At 34.7% G+C, this 19957-nt stretch overlaps 4 protein-coding genes across 5 annotated transcripts; 3 read left to right on the top strand and 1 right to left on the bottom strand.

The window, feature by feature from the left end:
• Positions 1-839: 839 nt before the first annotated feature.
• LOC100257378 (probable beta-1,4-xylosyltransferase IRX10) lies at positions 840-7061 on the top strand. The gene is made up of 8 exons (XM_002265596.5): positions 840-1307; positions 2062-2208; positions 2360-2424; positions 3658-3727; positions 4502-4720; positions 5906-6049; positions 6140-6275; positions 6376-7061. The coding sequence occupies exons 1-8, from the start codon at positions 939-941 to the stop codon at positions 6603-6605; spliced, it is 1380 nt and encodes a 459-aa protein (XP_002265632.1). The 5' UTR covers positions 840-938; the 3' UTR covers positions 6606-7061.
• Positions 7062-7538: 477 nt separating this feature from the next.
• On the top strand, positions 7539-10480 carry LOC100252244 (psbP domain-containing protein 4, chloroplastic). 2 transcript variants are annotated; one of them, XM_002265659.5, is made up of 5 exons: positions 7539-8112; positions 9366-9469; positions 9589-9700; positions 9851-10078; positions 10198-10480. In XM_002265659.5, exons 1-5 carry the CDS (start codon positions 7782-7784, stop codon positions 10260-10262), a joined length of 840 nt encoding a protein of 279 aa, XP_002265695.1. In that variant the 5' UTR covers positions 7539-7781; the 3' UTR covers positions 10263-10480. The 2 variants fall into 2 exon arrangements, with proteins under 2 accessions (XP_002265695.1, XP_019072400.1); XM_019216855.2 differs by having other exon boundaries at positions 7588-8112; positions 9362-9469.
• On the bottom strand, positions 8982-12748 carry LOC100267687 (pentatricopeptide repeat-containing protein At3g21470). The gene is made up of 2 exons (XM_059734792.1): positions 10979-12748; positions 8982-10104 (listed from the first exon to the last, which is right to left on the bottom strand). The coding sequence occupies exon 1, from the start codon at positions 12381-12383 to the stop codon at positions 11043-11045; it is 1341 nt and encodes a 446-aa protein (XP_059590775.1). The 5' UTR covers positions 12384-12748; the 3' UTR covers positions 8982-10104; positions 10979-11042.
• Positions 12749-14624: 1876 nt separating this feature from the next.
• LOC100262528 (pentatricopeptide repeat-containing protein At3g21470) lies at positions 14625-18141 on the top strand. Its single transcript, XM_010666572.3, has 4 exons — positions 14625-14783; positions 14859-16409; positions 16909-16991; positions 17958-18141. The coding sequence occupies exons 1-4, from the start codon at positions 14625-14627 to the stop codon at positions 18139-18141; spliced, it is 1977 nt and encodes a 658-aa protein (XP_010664874.3).
• The last annotated feature ends 1816 nt before the right edge of the window (positions 18142-19957 follow it).

The following is a 19957-nucleotide window of genomic DNA, read 5'->3' as shown; positions in this document are numbered from 1 at the left end:
TCATTACCGACCAAATATGAAATAGGATATAATATTCATTCTCTTATTCTATCTTATGTTGTATCAAATCAACCCAACATGACCTCACTTGTCAAATCCCTCTTTTGGTGAGATATATTATTCACCACATTTTTTTCATCTCTTTCACATGAGACATATGATAAGATATGTGATATATATATCCTATGTATCAAAAATTCTTTTTTTTTTTTTTATCAATTTTTTTGTTTTTTAATATACTCATTTTATAATTTTTTATTATAAATTAAATTTATGATTAAAAAAGAAAAACTAAAATATATTTATAAAATAATATTAATATATATTATATAAATTGTTTTTATATATTAAATAACATAATATAAAAAAAATTATTTTTAAAGTTTAAATACTTTAATCATGAATATTGTTAAACATAACAAAAATTTTATTTTTTTAAATAGAAAATATTTGAATATGATGTAATTTTTATTTTGAATATATAGATTTCATATTATTTTTTGTTCATTTCACAAATTGAATATAAATATAACATATCTCATTAGATATGTTACCTTAAAATATTATGTCCATAGAATATATATCCCATTTAGGATATACATATCCTATCTTATCTCGTCAATCAAATGTAGTCTAAGTATGTTTTTTACTAAGTCTTAAAACCAACTTACTTTAAAACTTCTCATATTTTTTGTTTGAAGACTAACCAATGTTTGACATAAATGTCCTTAACTAATTTAAATATTTACGGTATAAATCAACAAATTAATTTAACACTTATACAACCTTTACTTAAAACATCACTTAACAATTTGCTCCATATAAGAGATCAAAGTGGAAAATCCACTTTTCTAAACGACGTCGTTTTGGTCCCCATTCTCCCCTCACTTGAAAAGCGCTACCGATCCGACTGTTTCAGGTGTGGACGGACACTCACCATGGGAAGCCCCAACAATAAGCACAGAGCCTTCACATCTCACACTCACCATGGCCTCTGCACCCGCACCCACCAGATTGCTGCCCTAGCCCTCATCATCGTCACCTTCTTCCTCACAAGGCTCCTCGATCGGTCCTTTTCTCCCTGCGCCTCCCAAGCCTCTGTTGCTCAGCTTCCTGGTTCTCGGACTGTCCTGCGTGTTAACGGCGGTGGGTCCCTGTCGTGGCCCGAGCGCGGGTACGGGTCTCAGCTCTCCCTCAAGATCTACGTCTACGAGGAGGATGAGATCGACGGCTTGAAGTCATTGTTGTATGGGAGAGACGGTTCGATCCCCACGGAGGTTTGCGTTACAGGCCAGTGGGGGACTCAGGTATTTTCTTGTCGTGTTTCGGTTTCGCATTTGATTGTCGAGGAAATGGAGTTTTTATTTTTGGATTTGTGAGAAAAATTGGTTTCTTGTGGTTTAATTTGATGCCCTGCTTGATTTCTGGGAAAAAGGTAAGATGGGAAAGAAAAAGTTTGGCTCTGGAAGGAAAAAATTTAAGTTGAGGACAATGGGAATATGAAATCTACTCAACTGAGCCTAATCCAACTGTTTGGTTTTTGGCTCGGCATGCTAAGCTGAGTTTTTCATTTGTTTTGGGAATAAAAACAAATGTAAAACCTAAGATTCTAAATTGAATTTTCACACGCCAAACCCCAGCGGTAGTTACATGAGCTTTTCCTCACTGGTGGTCCATAATTCAAACAATTCGAAGGTACTGAAAACTTCAGTTGAATTCTTGCATGAGAGTATGAAACTCTGATGATAAATATTCTTGAACTTAGTCTTATTTTATTACAAAATGGAGGTAGGTATGTATCCACCTAAATTATGTGATTTTTCTCGCCTTCTATAATGCAAAAAAATGAAATGAATGGGGGAATGCAGATTGAAGACAGAACCATTTTAGAATTTACCCATTGTAGCATTTTGTGTGAGACCCATTCAGGATTCTCTATTGGATGGTAGGGCGTCTGCAATATCTTTTGAGCTTGGCTCTTCAACCTACTACTCTACAGGTTGCCCTCTTCTAGGTTTTCTCTTAATTAGTGATTAATATGTTTTTATCTGTCTATTGTAGGTTAAAATACACAGACTTCTATTGAAATCAAGATTCAGAACAAGAAGGAAAGAGGAAGCAGATCTATTTTTTGTGCCAACTTATATTAAATGTGTTAGGATGAAGGGAGGTCTGAATGACAAAGAGATTGATCAGATGTATGTGAAGGTAAAACGCCATTTGCTCATGCTTCTATTTTGACACTTGCATATGCATATCGCTTGCTATTTTTGTTGTCTTGGTTAATTGTCAATTGATGCAAGTATGATTAGATGAGTTAAGAAAATTTTCTGGTTGTACAATGGCTTTTTTTTTTCAGGTCTTAAGTCAAATGCCATATTTCAGGCTATCTGGTGGCCGCAACCACATATTTGTTTTCCCAAGGTATAATCGCTTCTTTTATCTATCTATCTATCTATCTATCTATCTATCTATATATATATATATATATATATTTGTTTCAACAAAGGATTAGGAGAAATGTTTATGTACCTTTAACTTGGAGCAAAATATTGAATCTAAAGATTTTCATAGCATTCATGTTGCGTATTAGATTATGGAAAACCCTGAACCAATCAAGCTATATTAATTATGAGTTGACGGTTCTTCTACCTTTCACACACTCATGAGCATAGCAGTTTAGGTATAGATTGTAAAGAAAATGAGTCAATGCCATTCTCTGCTATCGCATAGCTCAGTCAGCATTTTGAGAATAGTATGATTTGCATAATTAGAGACTGAATTATGAAAAATAATTTTTTCTACTCATTAATTGATAGGAGCTGTATTTTAAGTTATAGAAAATGATGTAATATGGAGGTACAAAAATCATGTCTTCCATGTTAGGTAGAAACATATGAATAAGTTAGGGATGCATCAGTTAATTGAGTGAACTCCAAAGAGAGTAGTGCTGGTTCTAGTAACATTGCCAATGGTGACTGAGATGCTACCACTGTTTGTTAGTGGTGGTGTTAGCAAAGTGGTGGCTCAAGGTGGTGGCCCAAGGTGATGGAAGCAGCAATTGCAACAACCATAGGTGTTGCGGTGCTGGTGCCAGTTAGGTTTGCAGCAGAGATGGGTGCTTGGCAGCAATACTGGTGGTTGGCTGGTGGCTGCTTTTGGTGGTCATGCATTGGAGCCTTGTAAATTGAAGCATTTGTAGTAATTTAATTTGTCAGGGTCATAAAGCCTACATATCGTAGATGGGTTTCCCTGTTTTTGTGAATAACTGAGATTAATTTCATGCTTATATTTAAAGATATGCCGTGTTTGGAAAAAAAATAAAAAAATTTGCTCAACTTTTTACAGCAATGGCATTTTCCTCAAATCACAACATTTTCTCACTGAAAATAATTTTTTTTTTTCTAAATATTACTGTGTCTAGTCAAGGTTTGAGCACAAGACTACTCTAGCCATGGTTACTTGGTGAATTCAAACAATTATTAATTTGGTAAGATATCACATTTATCCATAGAGGCTGAAAGTCAGTCATTATTATCTTTATGTTTTAAGTGAAGTTCTATATGTATGCATACATATTTGGATGTTGGTGTATTATGATGCCATTTTTCTTTGGTAGTCCATTATTATCATTGATGAATACTTGCTCAATTGCAGTGGTGCTGGGCCTCACTTGTTTAAATCCTGGGCAACATACTTAAACCGCTCAATAATTCTTACTCCTGAGGTATCAAGCTAAGTTTACTACATATGTATTTCTTGTGCTCGCTTTTGGAGAAACCCATTTGCTGTTTGGATCATTCCTTGTGTGCCGAAGGACTGAATTTCTAGTTATGACTACATTCCTTTAGGGATATAAGAATTAATTTTCATTTGTCTGCAATAACTAACAGTAGTAAGGAACATTTTATGCTATCCTACGAGGTATTTCACACCCCTTCTCTTGATGTTGACCTGAAAGTCTTCTAATCAAACTATATTATAGACCCACACCTTATCTTCATCATTCTAATCAAACATTTTATGCTGTTGTTAAAGGATCTAAATTTCTGAGTTTGTGCTTTGGTGCATTAGCTTCATCATTCTTCCTACCTGTGTTTTAAAAAGATACATTTGGTTCTTGGTATAATTTGGAAAGACCATGTAAATATGTTCAATGAGAACTTGTAATTTTAGAATTCATTGACTGGAAATCCCAATTTCACACCGGAACGAACAATCCTGAAATTTCTTAGGTTGGAACTGTTGATGGTCTTCTATAGTGTTCTGAGTTATAGGTTGGCAAAGTATGGGCATCTTATTGACTTCTATGATCTTTTAACTAAAAGGAGTGTGATCTGGTCATAAGTCTTCAAAGTTATAAGTGGTTGTGATAGATAGGTGTCATCATCAACTTTTTCAGTAGTGTGTTTCTTTTAGTAGCTGTTTCTTTGCTGGTTCTAAAATAGAAACTCCAGGACACTCAATATCTAACTTGAAAACAATGTCTGTGCTACTGCAGGGGGACCGTACAGACAAAAAAGACACAAGTGCCTTTAATACGTGGAAAGATATCATCATTCCCGGAAATGTTGCTGATGAGATGACTACAAATGGAGCTACCTTTGTACAGCCTTTGCCTCTATCAAAGAGGAAGTTCTTGGCAAACTTCTTAGGCCGAGCACAGAGAAAGCTTGGTCGTCTTCAATTAATAGAGCTTGCGAAGCAATACCCTGATAAGGTATCTCTTCTTCTGTTACCTTGTGGTTTTTCTAAATAAAATTATACAATTTGCTTAAATTTCTTCTTTCTAAATTAATTTTTCTGGCTTCAATTTGGAGTTGGATTGATCAAATTGAAATTTTATTCATTACGATGTCCTGTATCCAACTCTGTTTCCTTGCTCTGTGAGTGGGTTATTTTGTTTCAGTCTGTAGGAGTTTGCATAATGAAGAAAAATTATCTGTTTTTGTTTAATGTCACTATAAGCATTATCTGTATTATAAAGAAAGCTAAAATCTCATTTTCTCTCCTTTTGTCTCTCCCAATTTAAAAATGCATTTTGATATCAAACCACCTACTTCAATAAAAAGATCATCAATTTAAATTTAAAACAAGTAGATAGGCAGCTGAAATTTATTGTTCAAAATCCACCAAAAGTAATTTACTGCTCTAAAATCTCTCCTTACAAACTCTTTCACTCTCTCAATTTTGCACTATTTAGTGTATCTCTTCTCGTCAATCACTCTTGAACTCTTCCCAGTTTTTATTTTTAGACACAATAGAGTGTTATCCTTCCATGTGCCACCTGTATTCTATACATAATGGAAAGTCTGAAACCCCAACACCCACGCATACTCATACCTCTATGTGATATTAACATCATGTTAGCATAGAATCAACTTAAGCATCTTTTCTTCAAGTATGGTGGATCTGAAATGTGACTATACAATGTTTCTTTGGGGCAAGTGATTACTCCATTTTGATTTATTTAATTAATTGCAATTCTTACCTGACAAACTGTTATTTCTATTGGTGAGGGATGTTACTGTGCCATCCAATAGGCAAGAAGTTTCTCTTTTAATCGCCAAACTATTATTTTCATTTCATACCCTGGGATTTTTTTTTTAATTTTTTTTTTTGTTTAGAATACACAGGCAACTTATTTCCTTAATTATTGCATTTTGTTGTGATCTGTCAGTTATTTTCTGATTTTCCTAAACAAATGCCTTAATTTAACTGTTAAAACAACTTTGTTGTTTCGGTTCTGGATTCTTCTTGTTAATGCATGATATGCCTGCATGCTATTTCATCACTTCATTCAAAATCTCCTTTGATTATAGCACATCATCTATTTTTTATTTCTGTTCTTTTTTAATGAAATGATACTGCCTCCAGAAACTATGCACATTGATTTTATAAACAGTTGGAATCTCCAGAGCTGCAGTTCAGTGGCCCTGACAAATTAGGCAGGATAGAGTATTTTCATCACCTGCGCAATGCCAAGTTCTGCTTTGCCCCTCGTGGGGAGTCATCGTGGACTCTTCGTTTCTATGAGTCCTTTTTTGTGGTATCTTCCTCCCCTTTGTTTCCATCTTTTTAGATGCACACATGTTGATAGGATGTGCTAATCAAAATAACAATTTTGTTTGCTGAACAGGAGTGTGTCCCAGTGATTTTATCAGATCAAGTAGAATTACCTTTCCAGAATGTCATTGACTACACCCAGGTATCAATCAAATGGCCATCCTCTCAAATTGGACCCCAACTTCTGGAGTACCTAGAATCAATACCAGGTTAGATCTTGGCAGCTCTTTTCCATATTTTATCATGTGCTTTTACATCTTAGGAAAATGTAGAAGATTATAGCTCACAGCTTCTGCTATGCTTCACCAGATAAAGTGATAGAGGAGATGATATCCCGTGGGCGAGAGGTGAGGTGTTGGTGGGTTTATGCTTCAGAATCAGAGCCATGTTCAGCAATGCGCGGAATCATGTGGGAACTTCAGAGAAAAGTGAGAAAATTCCACCAGTCAACAGAAACATTCTGGCTGCACAATGGATCTATTATAAATAGAAATTTGGAACAATTCTCTAATTGGAAACCTCCCATGCCTTTGCCTTGATTGTGCCCAAAAGATGACCCCTACTGCTTGTCTCGTTCCCTATATGCAATGCCCTAAATCCCCTCTATAATGGGTGCCATATTTTTCTTTTTAAATTCTATTGAATTTCTTCCTGCCAAGCTTTAGAGTTGCACTGAACTTGTGGAGACTTTCTTTCCTCTTCATTGGGTGATCTCCTGTCTTGGTAGTTATGCATACACGAATATAGGTACAATAGCCATAATTAGTTATGTACGGGTCCCCTCCTATGATTCCAGTATTTTCCTTTCTTCTTTTTGTCTCCCATGTCTTTTATTTGCGGCATTCCATGTTAGTTGTTTCTTAATTCACAGATTCTACTCTGTATCAATCACTTTGGAGAGGTTTTTCTGATTCCTGAAAACTGGAAGCATTTTGGCTGATTTTAACTTGCAATCTGAATGTATCATGTGGTGGCAAGGGTGTTGTTTGGATTAATTGCTGCAAATTCTCTACTTTCAAGATTTATGCCATCATTGATCTCTTACACATTCCAAGCCATGAAAATTATAAAATGCCCCTTCTATTTAGTACTTTTAGGGAAAAAAAAATTATTTGAAACAATAAAAAATCTTTTTATTTCTTTTTGAAGGTTTTGAAATTGTTAAATGTAACAAAAAAAACAAAAATAAATAAAACTTGGATTTTTTTTGAAAGTATAAAAAAAAAAAAAATTGTTCTTTTCATCTCATTTTTTATTTTTATATTTGTTTTTAAAATAAAAAAATTTCTCACCATGTCTAACATTACCTTGAGATAGATGCTTAAATTAAAATTATGGTGGAGTTCCATCACCACACGATGGATTTAAGAATTAAAAATAAAAAATAAAAAAAATTGGAAGTACGGACTCCATTGATAGAGACAAGATAAGATGGACCTTGTAATTGGTGGTGTAACTTGGAGGATCATATTAGCGAATCAAGAAAACATAAAGCAGTGATACCACGTCCACAAAAAAAGGAAAAATAAAAAATAAAAAAATCCACTTCTTCAGTATCCCGAGCACCTCAAGTTCTTCCCCATTGTTCCCCACCCAAAGAAAATTTATTGAATTACTGAACAAAAGAGCATATCACTCAGTTCTCTTGTCTGAATTTCTGATCACAAGAACCTATCTCAGTTCTCTTCCAGCATTTTTTTCTGCGTACAGAGAAAATGGGAACATCCATATTCACTAGCTGTAGCTTTTCCTGGAGAAATCATCATCATATCATTCCTTCTCACCGTTTTCTTTCTCATTCTTCGCCGGATAAGGGTTTATCGGTAGCAAAAGCTGCTGTAGATACAAGACAGAATGGTTGTGTTGAATTTGTTGATGAAGAAACTGAGAAGTTCTCTGGGTTTTTGAAGAGAAGATCCGCTATTGTTTCTGGGGTCTCTTTGATTTCTTCCGCAGTTTTGGGTTTTCCAAGAGAGGGATTGGCAGTTGTGAAACAAGGCCTCCTAGCAGGAAGGGTACCTGGTCTATCTGAGCCAGATGAACAAGGTTGGTTTCATAGCTTTCATAACCTTAAACACATGTGCTCTGTTTCTTTCTATCTTTACTAGTGTATTTTGGACATTGAGAAGGAAAGCAGAATAAAGCAAAACCCACAGAAGAGAAGAAACACTTTTCTCTAAACATTCTCTCTTCCAAACACACTAGCTTGAGAGTCTGCCTACTGAAACATATCTCCATTGAGAAAAGCCATTTCAGTGTATATCATCATTCTTTCTTCATATGCCATGTATGCCACTTAGAGTTATAACCCATTTGTTAGTGGTTTTAGAAATCACTTACAACCTTTCTAACACAAAAAAAAAAATATTTATCATTCAAGTGTTACAAAGATTAAAAACATTTTTTAAAATCGGTATCATATGCACTCGTAGAGTGCATTTGACAGTGATTATAAAAAGTGTTTTTAACTTTTCTAATATTTGAAAGATAAAAATTTTTAAGTATTACAAAAATTAAAAATACTTCTTAAAATCAATATCAAACGGAGTATTAGAGTGCGTTTGATAGTAATTTTAGGAAGTGCTTAAAATCTTTATAGCATTTAAATTTTTTTATCTTTCAAGTGTTAAAAAGATTACAAACACTTCTTAAAATCACTATTAAACACACTCTTAAAGCTTGTTTGATAGTGATTTTTAAAAATGTTTTTAACATTTCTAATACTTGAAAACAACTCTTTTCATAAAATTCTTCAAAATGTTAGAAACACTTTCTAGAACCACTGTCAAACAAGCTCTTAAAACCCCTTTGACAATGATTCTATTAAACGCTCTTAATCTTTCTAACATTTGAAATTTTTTATCATTCTAGTGTTAGAAATGTTAAAAACGTTTTCTAAAATCATCCCCAAATGCGCTCTTAGTCTGCTTCCCATACTCAGTCTAAGCACTTTTATACTGGTCAGAATTCAAGATGAGAACCAAATTAAAAACAAAAACAAAATCATCTCTGATTTCTTCTCCCCTCTCCAACTATTGTTCTTACATGTGAAAAATCACATTATATGCCATCTTGCGAGGTTGGAAGATAGGCTTAAATAGACACAATAACCAAATTTCACATTTTTCCCCATGTACATTTGCAAATATTTTCTGCAGTTTTGCCACATTCAGCCAAAACTATGTGCAGAATCCCTTTCTTGAAACTTAAATTAACAAGCTAAAGCAACTGGGTCACTTAGAGCTCTCTCTGTTGTAAAGTGAACTGTCACCTTGATTAGTAAAGATGTGCTCAGACAGGTTGGAGGACATACCGGAGACCGGATGAAAAATCTGGAGGCCATGGTGTTGGATGGAGTCCGATTATTCCTTACATCTTTTCAGTCCCTTCTGGTTGGGAAGAGGTAATAATCTACCTCCACTGGACTATAGACTCGACCCCTATATTGATTCATTTTCCCCCTTCCTGGACATCTACCTCTACCACAATTTCACCAAATAAGCTTCTTGATCCATGTCACAGGTTCCTGTATCAATTGCAGATCTAGGTGGGACAGAGATTGATTTGAGGTTTGCCAATTCTAAGGAAGGGCGTTTATTTGTCATTGTTGCCCCAGTTCTCAGATTTGCAGACAGTAAGTTTCTGACAGATCTTGTATTTAAGACCTTGACAAGTGGACAGGAATCTTGAAATGAAATGCAGTTCTCAAGTAGTTTTCCATGGTGAACTTGGTTCACTAGCCTCAGATATTCATTTCTTATCATAGTGTTGCTATGATGTACAGATCTTGGGGATGATGCTAAAGTTGAAAAAATAGGACCTCCAGAGAAAGTGATCGCTGCTTTTGGACCAGAAGTGATTGGGGAGAATGTAGAAGGAAAAGTCTTGAGCATGGGAGTAGTGGAGCACTCAGGAAGAACATATTACCAGTTCGAATTGGAGCCACCTCATGTTCTTATCACAGCAACTGCAGCGGGAAATCGCCTTTACTTGTTCAGTGTAACTGCAAGTGGTATAGAACTTCTTTGCTCTCTCATGCTTCATATCAAAAAACAAGAATTGTTAGCCATAAATGAAGTTTTTGTCTCGCAAAACGAGCTATAACTAATTATAGGTTACTTATTTCTGCAGGTCTTCAATGGAAGAGACATTACAAGGATTTAAAAAAGATAGCTGACTCTTTCCGTGTTGTCTAGTCGAGATATTTCTATGAATTGAGGGAGCATAAATATAATATCCTTCTCCTACAATGAAATTTACAACAAAAAAATTGCATGTATAGAAAAATAGAATTCATTTTTGGACTACATATTTTTGGTTCACATTGAATCTTGCGAGAAGCTTTGTAGAAGTTGCCTGGCAGTGGTTTTACTAGTATACCTAGATATCGAAGGCCAACCTTCCACTTTCTCCATGATCAAAATTTCCATGGTTCAGCTCCTTTGTGATTGCTTTTTCTAAAACTGTTTCAAGCAAACCACCTGTTGCCCATCACTTCTCTGCAAGGCACATGATGGCCTGGAAGCATGTTGCCCTGACATTGGAAGGAAGAAAGTTTCCTCTTGTCTGGTGAATTGGGGGCAGTGCCCTTTCAATCCCAAAATTCATGCTTTCGTGATGAATTGATATATTGCAATTACATATAATTTACTGTGTGTAAGAGCATGTTTGGTAGTGATTCTAGAAAGCATTTTTAATCTTTTTAATATTTTGAAAAATTTTATTATTCAAGTAAAAAAGTTAAAAACGTTTCTTAAAATCACTTTTAAACACACTTTAAGAGTGCATTTGACAGTAATTTTAAAAAGTGTTTCTAATATTTATAACACTTAAAAAATTTTATCTTTCAAGTATTAGAAAGATTAGAAACATTTCCTATAATCACTGTCAAACAAGTTCTAAGTTTGCTCACTGGATTTAGCAAGATGCTTTAGACTTCACTTCATAGCTGATGGGTTATGAACCACTGGCATGATTTACTCATGGGTGTTGTTGCCTGGCATAATTGAACTGCACCCTGATGTCTTTTGAAACCCTTTATTCGCCATTTCCATCCTCATCTTTTCAGCCTTCTCCCATCTATCAGAAGCAGCATAAATATTTGACAGCAGCACATAATGTGAATCACATCCAGAGCTAATGTTAGAATCCACTTTAACAATCTCTTCCACCACCCGGTCTGCCATCTCCATGTCCAAATGAACCCGGCAAGCTCCAAGAAGGGCACCCCAAACTACATCATTTGGTTTCACTGGCATTCTTTTGATCAAATCATAAGCCTCTTTTATTCTCCCTGCGCGCCCCAAAAGGTCAATCAAACAACCATAATGTTTGATGCCCGTTGTCAAGCCATATTTTTCCATCCTAGAGAAAATTTCTAAACCTGCATTCACAAACCCCCCGTGTGCACATGCTGAGAGCACTGAGAGGAAAGTTATCTCATCTGGCCCCTCATGGGAGTCCTCCATTCTGCCGAAAAACTCAAGAGCCTCCTTACTTTGTCCATGAATGGCAAAACCTGAGATCATGGAATTCCAACAGGCCCTGTTCCTATGAGCCATCCCTTCAAAGATCAGTCTTGCATTAGCTAAATCTCCACATTTTGCATACATGTCAACCAGTCCATTCAGAACAAACTGATTTAGCTTTATGCCCTTATGATTCATCATGTGATGGATTTTCTTACCAGCATCCAACAGGCCCAACTGAGAACAAGCAGATAAAACACTGGCTATCGTGACCTCATCTGGCTCAAATCCTTCAGCTTGCATTTTTCCAAATGCTTCCAAAGCTTCCTCAGAAAACCCATTTTGTGCATACCCAGAAATTAGGGAATTCCAATTCACCAGATTCCTTACTGGAATTCGATCAAAAATAGACCTTGCCTCCTTAACATTACCCTTCTTGCAGTACCCAGAAATCATAGATGACCAAGCAAAGAAATTCCTCTGAGGCATCCCCTCAAAAACTTCCCTTGCAGCCTCCATCTCCGCATTTCTAGCATACCCATCAACCATCACAGTCCAAGTTACTACATTCCTCAACTCAGATGGAACATCATCAAAGAAACGCCTAGCAGTCTCAGTATCCCCGCTCCTTGCAAACCCATCAATCATTTCAATCCATGTCACTGCAGTTCGTATAGACATCTTTTCAAATAATAAAACCGCGGACTTGCTATCTCCATTCCCCAAGTATCCACATATCATCGCATTCCATGTCACCGCATTCCTCTCAGGCATATAATCAAATACTTTACGAGAATCAACAACATTCCCACATTTTGCATACATACAAACCAACGAAGTTCCAATCATTACATCAAAGTCTACCCCATTCTTGATTGACTCAGCATGCAAAGCTTTTCCATGCTTCACTATGGAAAGAGAAGCACAAGCCTTGAGAACCAAAGGCGCCACACCCAGAAGGTATACACCTTTCCTGCGCAAACCAGTATACACAAGAAGGGCTTCTCTTGGGGCTCCTTGAGAGAGGTAACTTCTTATAAGGTGACACCAATTTGAAAGACTCGGAGTGCCTTTTCCGGGGCAAAAATCAGAGCCTTGTTTGAGGGATTTGGGGAGTGATGGGCTTTGGGTCTGGTGATTTTGACGTTCATTCTGGGGTTTTGGGCGGGGGCTGCGGGTATCTCGTGAGTTTTGGGACAAACTTCCAATTCTCATCATCTGTAGTCCAACTGTCATTTGGAGGGAGATTGTGCCAGCTTAGTGGGATTTTAACTGAAAAATGATATTTGAAAAATATTTTTTAATATTTTATAAAATAAATGTTTGTTTAGAAATTTAAAATATTTTTAATCATTTTTTTATTTTTTATGTTTTTAAATATGTTTTAAAAAACCAATTTTTATATTTTTAAATATTCTTTATATAAAATATTTTATTTTTAATTATTTTCTATATTTATAATTATTTTTAAAAACAATTCTTAAAAAACAAATGGAAACAATTAAGAGTCCGTTTGGCAGTGATTTTTAAAAGTGTTTTTACCCTTAAAAACACTTTTAAGTGTTTTTGGGATGAAAATAAAGTGTTTGGCAAATTTTAAAAAACACTTTTGAAAATCTGGAAAAACGCTTGAAGTGATTTTTAGAGAATCACTTGACAGGTGTTTTTTTAAAAAAAAACACTTCAATTTTTTTGAAATATTCCAAAAATGACCCTCAGTGATTCCGGATATCTTTCTTCCCTTTCGTTCATATCTCTCTCCTTTATTCTCCTCCTCCATCGCTCTCCATCTGAGACAACACAGTAAACCTCTATTTTCATTCGACAACGTGATCGAATTGCAAATCTTCTCATATCTCATTGATGTTTGATTATGACTCTAATATGTAAGAATATAATTTCCCCCAATTTTTTTGCTATGAAAACACTTGTCTTCTTATTTACTTTTAATTATAATTTTTTTTTTTGGGAAACTAATAGGTAATCATATATTGTTTTACTTTGAAATTTATCTTTTATTCAATGTTCTTTTTTATTGATTTAGATATTTTTTGTAAATATTTTTAAAAATTTTAGTATATTGATAAAAAAAAATTATTATTTTTAATTAGAAAAATCTTTTTTTTTTTTAGAAATTAATAGGTGGTCATATATTGTTTTACTTTTAAAATTATCTTTTATTCAATGTTCTTTTTTTTTATTGATTTAGACGTTTTTTGTAAATATTTTTTAAAATTTTAGTATAGTGATAAAAAATTATTATTTTTAATTAGAAAAGTCTTTTTTTTTTTAGAAATTAATAGGTAATCATATATTGTTTTAATTTTAAAATTATCTTTTATTCAATGTTATTTTTTTAGTGATTTAGATGTTTTTTCATTAATAAATTTTTTTTTTGTTTATCGTACCATTTTTTTAAATTAAAATTGTATGTCCTTTTTGATAATTTATTAATATTAAAAGTGTTTTTATATTTATACAATATATTATCAAAAACACTTTAAAATCATTTTTTCTGATTATCATAAAAGTGTTTTTCACAGAAACACTATAGTAGAAAACACTTCAAATAAAAACACTTCCACTAGAATCACTACCAAACGGGCTCTAAACTATGTTAACTAAAAATCACATATTTTCTGTTTTTAAAAACAAAAAAAAATTGTTTTTTATTTTCTTATTATTAAACGTAATTTTTTGTTTTTTCTTTAAAAAAATAAAAAAAAACTATTTTAAAAGTCGATTATCAAATAGGACTTTAAATTTTAAAATTGTATAGAAATAACTTAAAATTTTAAAAATTACTTGAAAATTATTTTTCAAAAAATAACTCAACTTATATTTTAAATAATAATTTTTAAATATGTATATAGATATTGAAAAATATTTAATAAAGATTTATATCTGAAAATATTTAATTTTATCCATTGGTCCATGCACTAAATCACATTGCAATTTTAAGTTGGCCAACATAATATGGTTCATCTCTTAACAAATGCCCATATTTCCCTACTTAATAACGAAAATGCCCCTCCTAATGGTTTTCTTGAGAATAAACTAAATTAACTGTATTTTGAAGCTATTCCGGTAATGGAGCAGAAAATGCTCCGGATCCTACAACACTGCAAGAATATCCGAGAACTGAAGCAAACCCATCTTCAGATTTTCATACATGGCCTCCAGCATAGCGATTTTATGCTACCGAAACTGATCACTGTCTCCTCCGCTTTCAATTTACTCGATTATGCGGTGAGCATATTTCAAAATTTTAGTAATCCAAATGTTATTGCTTATAATACTATGATTAAATGTTTGATAGGACAGACTCATAAAGAGGCATTGCGTGTATATAGTCGAATGAAGGCGTTGATGGTTGAGGCCAATAGTTTTACCTTTACCTTCCTTCTTAAATGTTTTGAAACCTCACAAGCCTTGGAAGATGGTAGAGTGATACATGGTGAAATTTTGAAGTTGGGTTTTGGTTCTAGTGTGTTTGTTCAGAATTCCCTTTTGGGTTTCTATGCAAACTGCAGTGAGAATTTAGGTTCTGCTTACCGGGTATTTGAGGAAATGCCTGAACGAGATGTTATTTCATGGAATTCTATGATTAGTGCTTATATGACTCGTGGGGAGATACAATCTGCAATAGGGTTGTTGGATAAGATGCCAGAGCGGAACATTGTGACGTGGAATTCTGTTGTTTGTGGGCTGTCTAAGGCTGGGAACATGGAGTTAGCTCATTCTGTCTTTGAGCAGATGCCACTGAGAAATGAGGTTTCTTGGAATTCAATGATTTCTGGATATGTAAGGATTGGTGATGTGAGGGCTGCACAGTCTATTTTTTATCAGATGCCTGAGAAAACTGTGGTTTCCTGGACGGCCATGATTTCAGGATATGCAACAAATGGAGATCTTAAATCTGCAGAAAACATTTTCAATCATATGCCAGTTAAAAATGTGGTCTCATGGAATGCTATGATTTCAGGTTATGTTCACAACCATGAGTTTGATCAAGCTCTGTGTGTATTTCATCATATGTTAATCAATGGTGAGTGCAGGCCTGACCAGACTACTTTGATCAGTATACTGTCTGCCTGTGCTCATTTGGGGTCTCTTGAACATGGGAAGTGGATCAATTCATATATTAAGAAAAACAAGCTTCACTTGTCAATTCCATTAGGCAATGCTTTGATAGACATGTTTGCAAAATGTGGAGATGTAGAAAATGCAAAAGAAGTGTTTCATCATATGTCTAAAAGATGTATAATCACATGGACAACAATGGTTTCAGGGCTTGCGGTTAATGGGAAATGTAGAGAAGCCATAAATCTCTTTGATAAGATGTGTCTAGAAGGAACAAAACCAGATGATGTTATCTTCATTGCTGTTCTGTCAGCTTGCACTCATGGAGGTCTGGTGGAAGAAGGTAAAAGGGTATTTGATCAAATGGTGCAAGAATTTGGTATTAAACCCCGAATTGAGCATTATGGTTGCATGGTTGATCTTCTTGGTCGAGCAGGGAAGTTAGAAGAAGCAGTCAGATTCACAGCAAGAATGCATTTGAAGCCAAATGCTGTCATTTGGGCCACTTTGTTATTTTGTTGTAAGATTCATGGAAATGGAGATTTGTTAAAATCCGTGACTGAGAAAATTATGGATCAGGAGCCTTCAAATCCCAGCTATTTAACTTTGGTTTCAAATTTGAGTGCTTCATTTGGACGGTGGGAAGATGTCTTGAGCTTTCGGGTAGCAATGAGACAGCAAAGAATGGAAAAAGTACCTGGTTGTAGCTCAATCCAAGTAGGGAACAGGGTCCATGAATTTCTAGCTAAGGATACACGGCATGTGCAAAGGAAGGAAATTTATAGAGCTTTGGTTTGTTTAAATGGACAGTTGAAAGTTGAATGTGATTGTGCTATAAGAATATCACAATGACTATTGCAGTAAGGATGTTTACCCCATGGTGGATGATTTAAAGAGTGGCAAATAAGAAGGATGAATAATGAAATTATATATCACCTTTTGAGCAAATTGCCATGTGAAAGCAGGCACTTTTTGGCTGCTTTCAAGAATGGGAAAACTTATATTGCAGTATAGTAAAATGAGAAGGTATTTCACGAGATGGGTGATATAATATGGAAATTGAATTGAAAAATCTAATTTAGGGTGAAGGAAGAGGAACTTTGCCCTGGTGAAACTGCATTTTTATGCATGGATGACTAAATTTCTGAATTGATGTATCTAGCAAATGGGATTGTGGGCACTTAGCATGGAAAGAACTGTGGGCAGTGAAAAAGTAATTGTTGTAAAGGAATGCTACATTTTCTTACAGATTGGACAAGTAATTTAACTTGTGGTCTTCTGTTGGGCACAGTCTCATTACAAGAATGCAACAGAGATGGAAACAACTCCATTTGGCTTCTTGGCAAAGGAGCTTTTGAGTTTCTGTGTGCAATTGTGATACCATTAGTTTGGTTTTGCTTCCTCTTAAGCCTTTTTCAAGCATATAAGTAGGAGCAATTTTGAGAGGATCAAATCTCTGACTGGGAAAGACAACATGGGCACCTGTAACCATATCTAGATTTGTATTTTATTTTATTTTCAGTGGATGATTTCATCTGAGAGGTTTGCTACACTGTCAAATGTAACTGTGTGAAAATAATTTTGGGAATTGTGTTTTGAACCTAGTTGGACTCAAAAATTAAGCTTTGGTCCATATAAGTTCATCATTTAAGCCCAAGACCTAGAGGAAGTATGAAAATTGAGAAGAAGGATATTGATTTTTTATCTTTCCAAAAATGACATTTATTGACTATGAAAAAAAAGAGTAGAAAAGCATTAATTTAAATTTTATTTCTTTTGTAAACCTCAATAAAATTTAATTTAATGATTTGGAAAAAAATACACCATTTTCCAATAAAAATAAAAATAAAATTATTATTATTATTTAAAAATAAAACATCTTGGAAAATATATATATTTAAAATTGTGTATATAAAAAATAACTAAAAAATATGTCAAAATTATTATTTTTAAATGATATATTTTTAGAATATATTTTTTAAAAAAATTAGTTTTCTAAAAATAATAAATTTTCAAAATGATTATTAAAAAAAAATTAAGATAAAAAAGTTTGTCAAACATTGTGTTAGAAAATACTCAAAATAGTTTTGAAGGGTATATTGGTCTCTTCATATTTTACATCTTTTCCATCAATTATGCAATTTTTATGGGTCAAATTTTAATTTTTGGGCCTTGTTGGTTCCAAAACACAATTCTCCCTGGCATTTCTACCGGTTCTTTTAGGTTGTTTGTCTTCTAACTGTAGCATGAATGGTTCTGCAACTGTTTCAAAATTTCCTTCCCACCCAATAAATCCTCTATTCTACTATTGGTTCATCACTATTTTGTATTCATCTGTAGGGGAACAAATCAGCCATCCATTGCTTTTGAGTCTCAATCCTTGCCTGTCCTTCAACCCTCTCCAATTTCAGTGTCTGTTATGGTTCCTCAGTTATTGTCAATGTCAATGATTTTCTCGTTTCGGATCAATGGTGACGATTTGTCTGACAAGGTGGCAAAATCTGATTCTTTCACATTTCCTTGAGGATTGTGTGGATGAAATCGTCCTTCTTGTTATGTTCAATATCAGTTTCTTTTTGTTCTTTTCTTGTTGGGTGTTATCATTTTTGGTGGAATCAATGCATGAATATGATGCAACTACAAGAAAAATATTGTAAGATGCTATTCCATTCTGAACAAAAATTCATCCCAGGTGATGATTATTTCATTTTGAAATAGAATGAAGTGATGGGCAAGAGCCAAGTGGTACACACAACACTTTGGTGTTCAATGTTGATTGTATATCAAAATTCAAAATTCAACGTTGGTTGTTGAGAAAGGATGAAAACAGTTCTAATCCAGGAACTGCAGCCTTCTTTTAGGATTGGTTCAGCTTCGTTGAACCTCTTGTGTAATCATAACTTTTGTATTACTCTAGCTTTGCAACACAAAATTCTGCTTGAGGGTGTCTAAAAGTCGCCTTCCAATTATTACTTACGCAAACAAATTATTGGATGAAGAGAGTTAATTATGCATGTGTCGTGGAGATTGGTTATTTGTATGTGATGCTGTTTTGTTCTAACACCAGAAGCAATCTGTTCAATCAATTCGGTTACGGAATCTATTGGTGACTGGAAAGCGAAAGCGAACAAGAGACATGAGGTATATGGTCCCAAGTTCCATGCACCTTGGCTGCTTTTCCTGCCTGACGACAATGCGAACCTCCAAAACCTCATGGCCTTAATGACATAAGTCAGGAGTGGTGCCAAGTAGCACAGGAAATGTGTGGTGGGACTACTGGAGGCCGAGAAAGACGACCTGTGCCATAACACAACACAGAAACAAACAAAGTAAGTCCCTCAAATCCATCATATGGATTCCTTGACAGCAAGGGATGTGAAGGAAGAAAGAAAGTGGCTTTCATTTGAATAACCTCACTGGAAAACTAAGTGAATTTGTGTATAACATCGAAGTAAATTAAAGAGAGGAGATGGAAAAACACTCTAGAATAATGGGAAGAAAGCAGCCTATTGATTCACGTATCTGGGGGAACATATCAGCCTACTCAACAACTTTTGGCTGATATGAAAGTGAAAATGCAGACGCGGACAACGTAAAAGATTTTGTTGGCAATTGTCACATGGTTTCTGACCATTGTTCATGCCTGCCTACCTTCAAGTTCAGGTCCTTTCAGGATCTCTGGGCTCAAAATTATGTCAAACTGAACTTCCCCCCTGTTGAAGTGGCTAAGCTTCATTACCAAACGAGTCATAAAGAAGGGAGAAGAAAAGTAACCTGTTGTCACTTAATTTTCATCTGCACTTGACCTAGCTCACAGGGCACCAAGAATTGCCCAAAAATATAAAATAAGAGGAAAGGAGAACCTCATTAATGGCAGCTAAGCTTGCGTCCACAAGTTTGATTTGAAGACTATATATGCTCCATACACGGAAAGTATTCGTGATTTTGTTGGCCATAAGCTTCATCTCTATCTTCTGTAGAATCATTAATGCCTGCGGTTTCTGTATGTGGCCAAACCTTGGCTAGGACAGACCCTTGTATGCTCTTTCAACTTAAAGAGCCCTTCACAAGAAGGCAGTGTAGCCTTCAAAACTTCAATACCAGCCCCCTATAATACAATGACTGTGATGGGTCCTTATGAGTAGAGTGAACACAGAGAGGAGGGCTCTTTACCCCCCATGGCTAGTTTACCTACTACATTTCAGTCCATGAGCCTCCCTCATGATTGTGGAAGTTTGGCATAGACTGTTGTTTTGTCAAATTTTTGTAAAAAAGCAAAATGAATGGGGAAATTCGGATCAATCTATATAAAAGCTAAGCAGTGGATGATGGTATTATTG

The sequence above is a fragment of the Vitis vinifera genome, chromosome 18 (genome assembly GCF_030704535.1).
Source record: "Vitis vinifera cultivar Pinot Noir 40024 chromosome 18, ASM3070453v1".
Taxonomy (NCBI): Eukaryota; Viridiplantae; Streptophyta; class Magnoliopsida; order Vitales; family Vitaceae; genus Vitis; species Vitis vinifera.
This window is presented reverse-complemented; position numbering and strand designations above follow the sequence as displayed.

Coding starts and splice junctions, on each gene's coding strand:
- LOC100257378 (XM_002265596.5), top strand. CDS start 939: ATGGGAAGCCCCAACAATAAGCACAGAGCCTTCACATCTCACACTCAC. Junction 3,728..4,501: donor CAATAATTCTTACTCCTGAG/GTATCAAGCTAA, acceptor GTGCTACTGCAG/GGGGACCGTACAGACAAAAA. Junction 6,050..6,139: donor TCTATGAGTCCTTTTTTGTG/GTATCTTCCTCC, acceptor TTTGCTGAACAG/GAGTGTGTCCCAGTGATTTT.
- LOC100252244 (XM_002265659.5), top strand. CDS start 7,782: ATGGGAACATCCATATTCACTAGCTGTAGCTTTTCCTGGAGAAATCAT. Junction 8,113..9,365: donor ATCTGAGCCAGATGAACAAG/GTTGGTTTCATA, acceptor GTGCTCAGACAG/GTTGGAGGACATACCGGAGA. Junction 9,470..9,588: donor TCCCTTCTGGTTGGGAAGAG/GTAATAATCTAC, acceptor TCCATGTCACAG/GTTCCTGTATCAATTGCAGA.
- LOC100267687 (XM_059734792.1), bottom strand. CDS start 12,383: ATGATTGGAACTTCGTTGGTTTGTATGTATGCAAAATGTGGGAATGTT.
- LOC100262528 (XM_010666572.3), top strand. CDS start 14,625: ATGGAGCAGAAAATGCTCCGGATCCTACAACACTGCAAGAATATCCGA. Junction 14,784..14,858: donor TCAATTTACTCGATTATGCG/GTGAGCATATTT, acceptor TTGATAGGACAG/ACTCATAAAGAGGCATTGCG. Junction 16,410..16,908: donor AGGAAATTTATAGAGCTTTG/GTTTGTTTAAAT, acceptor TGTTGGGCACAG/TCTCATTACAAGAATGCAAC.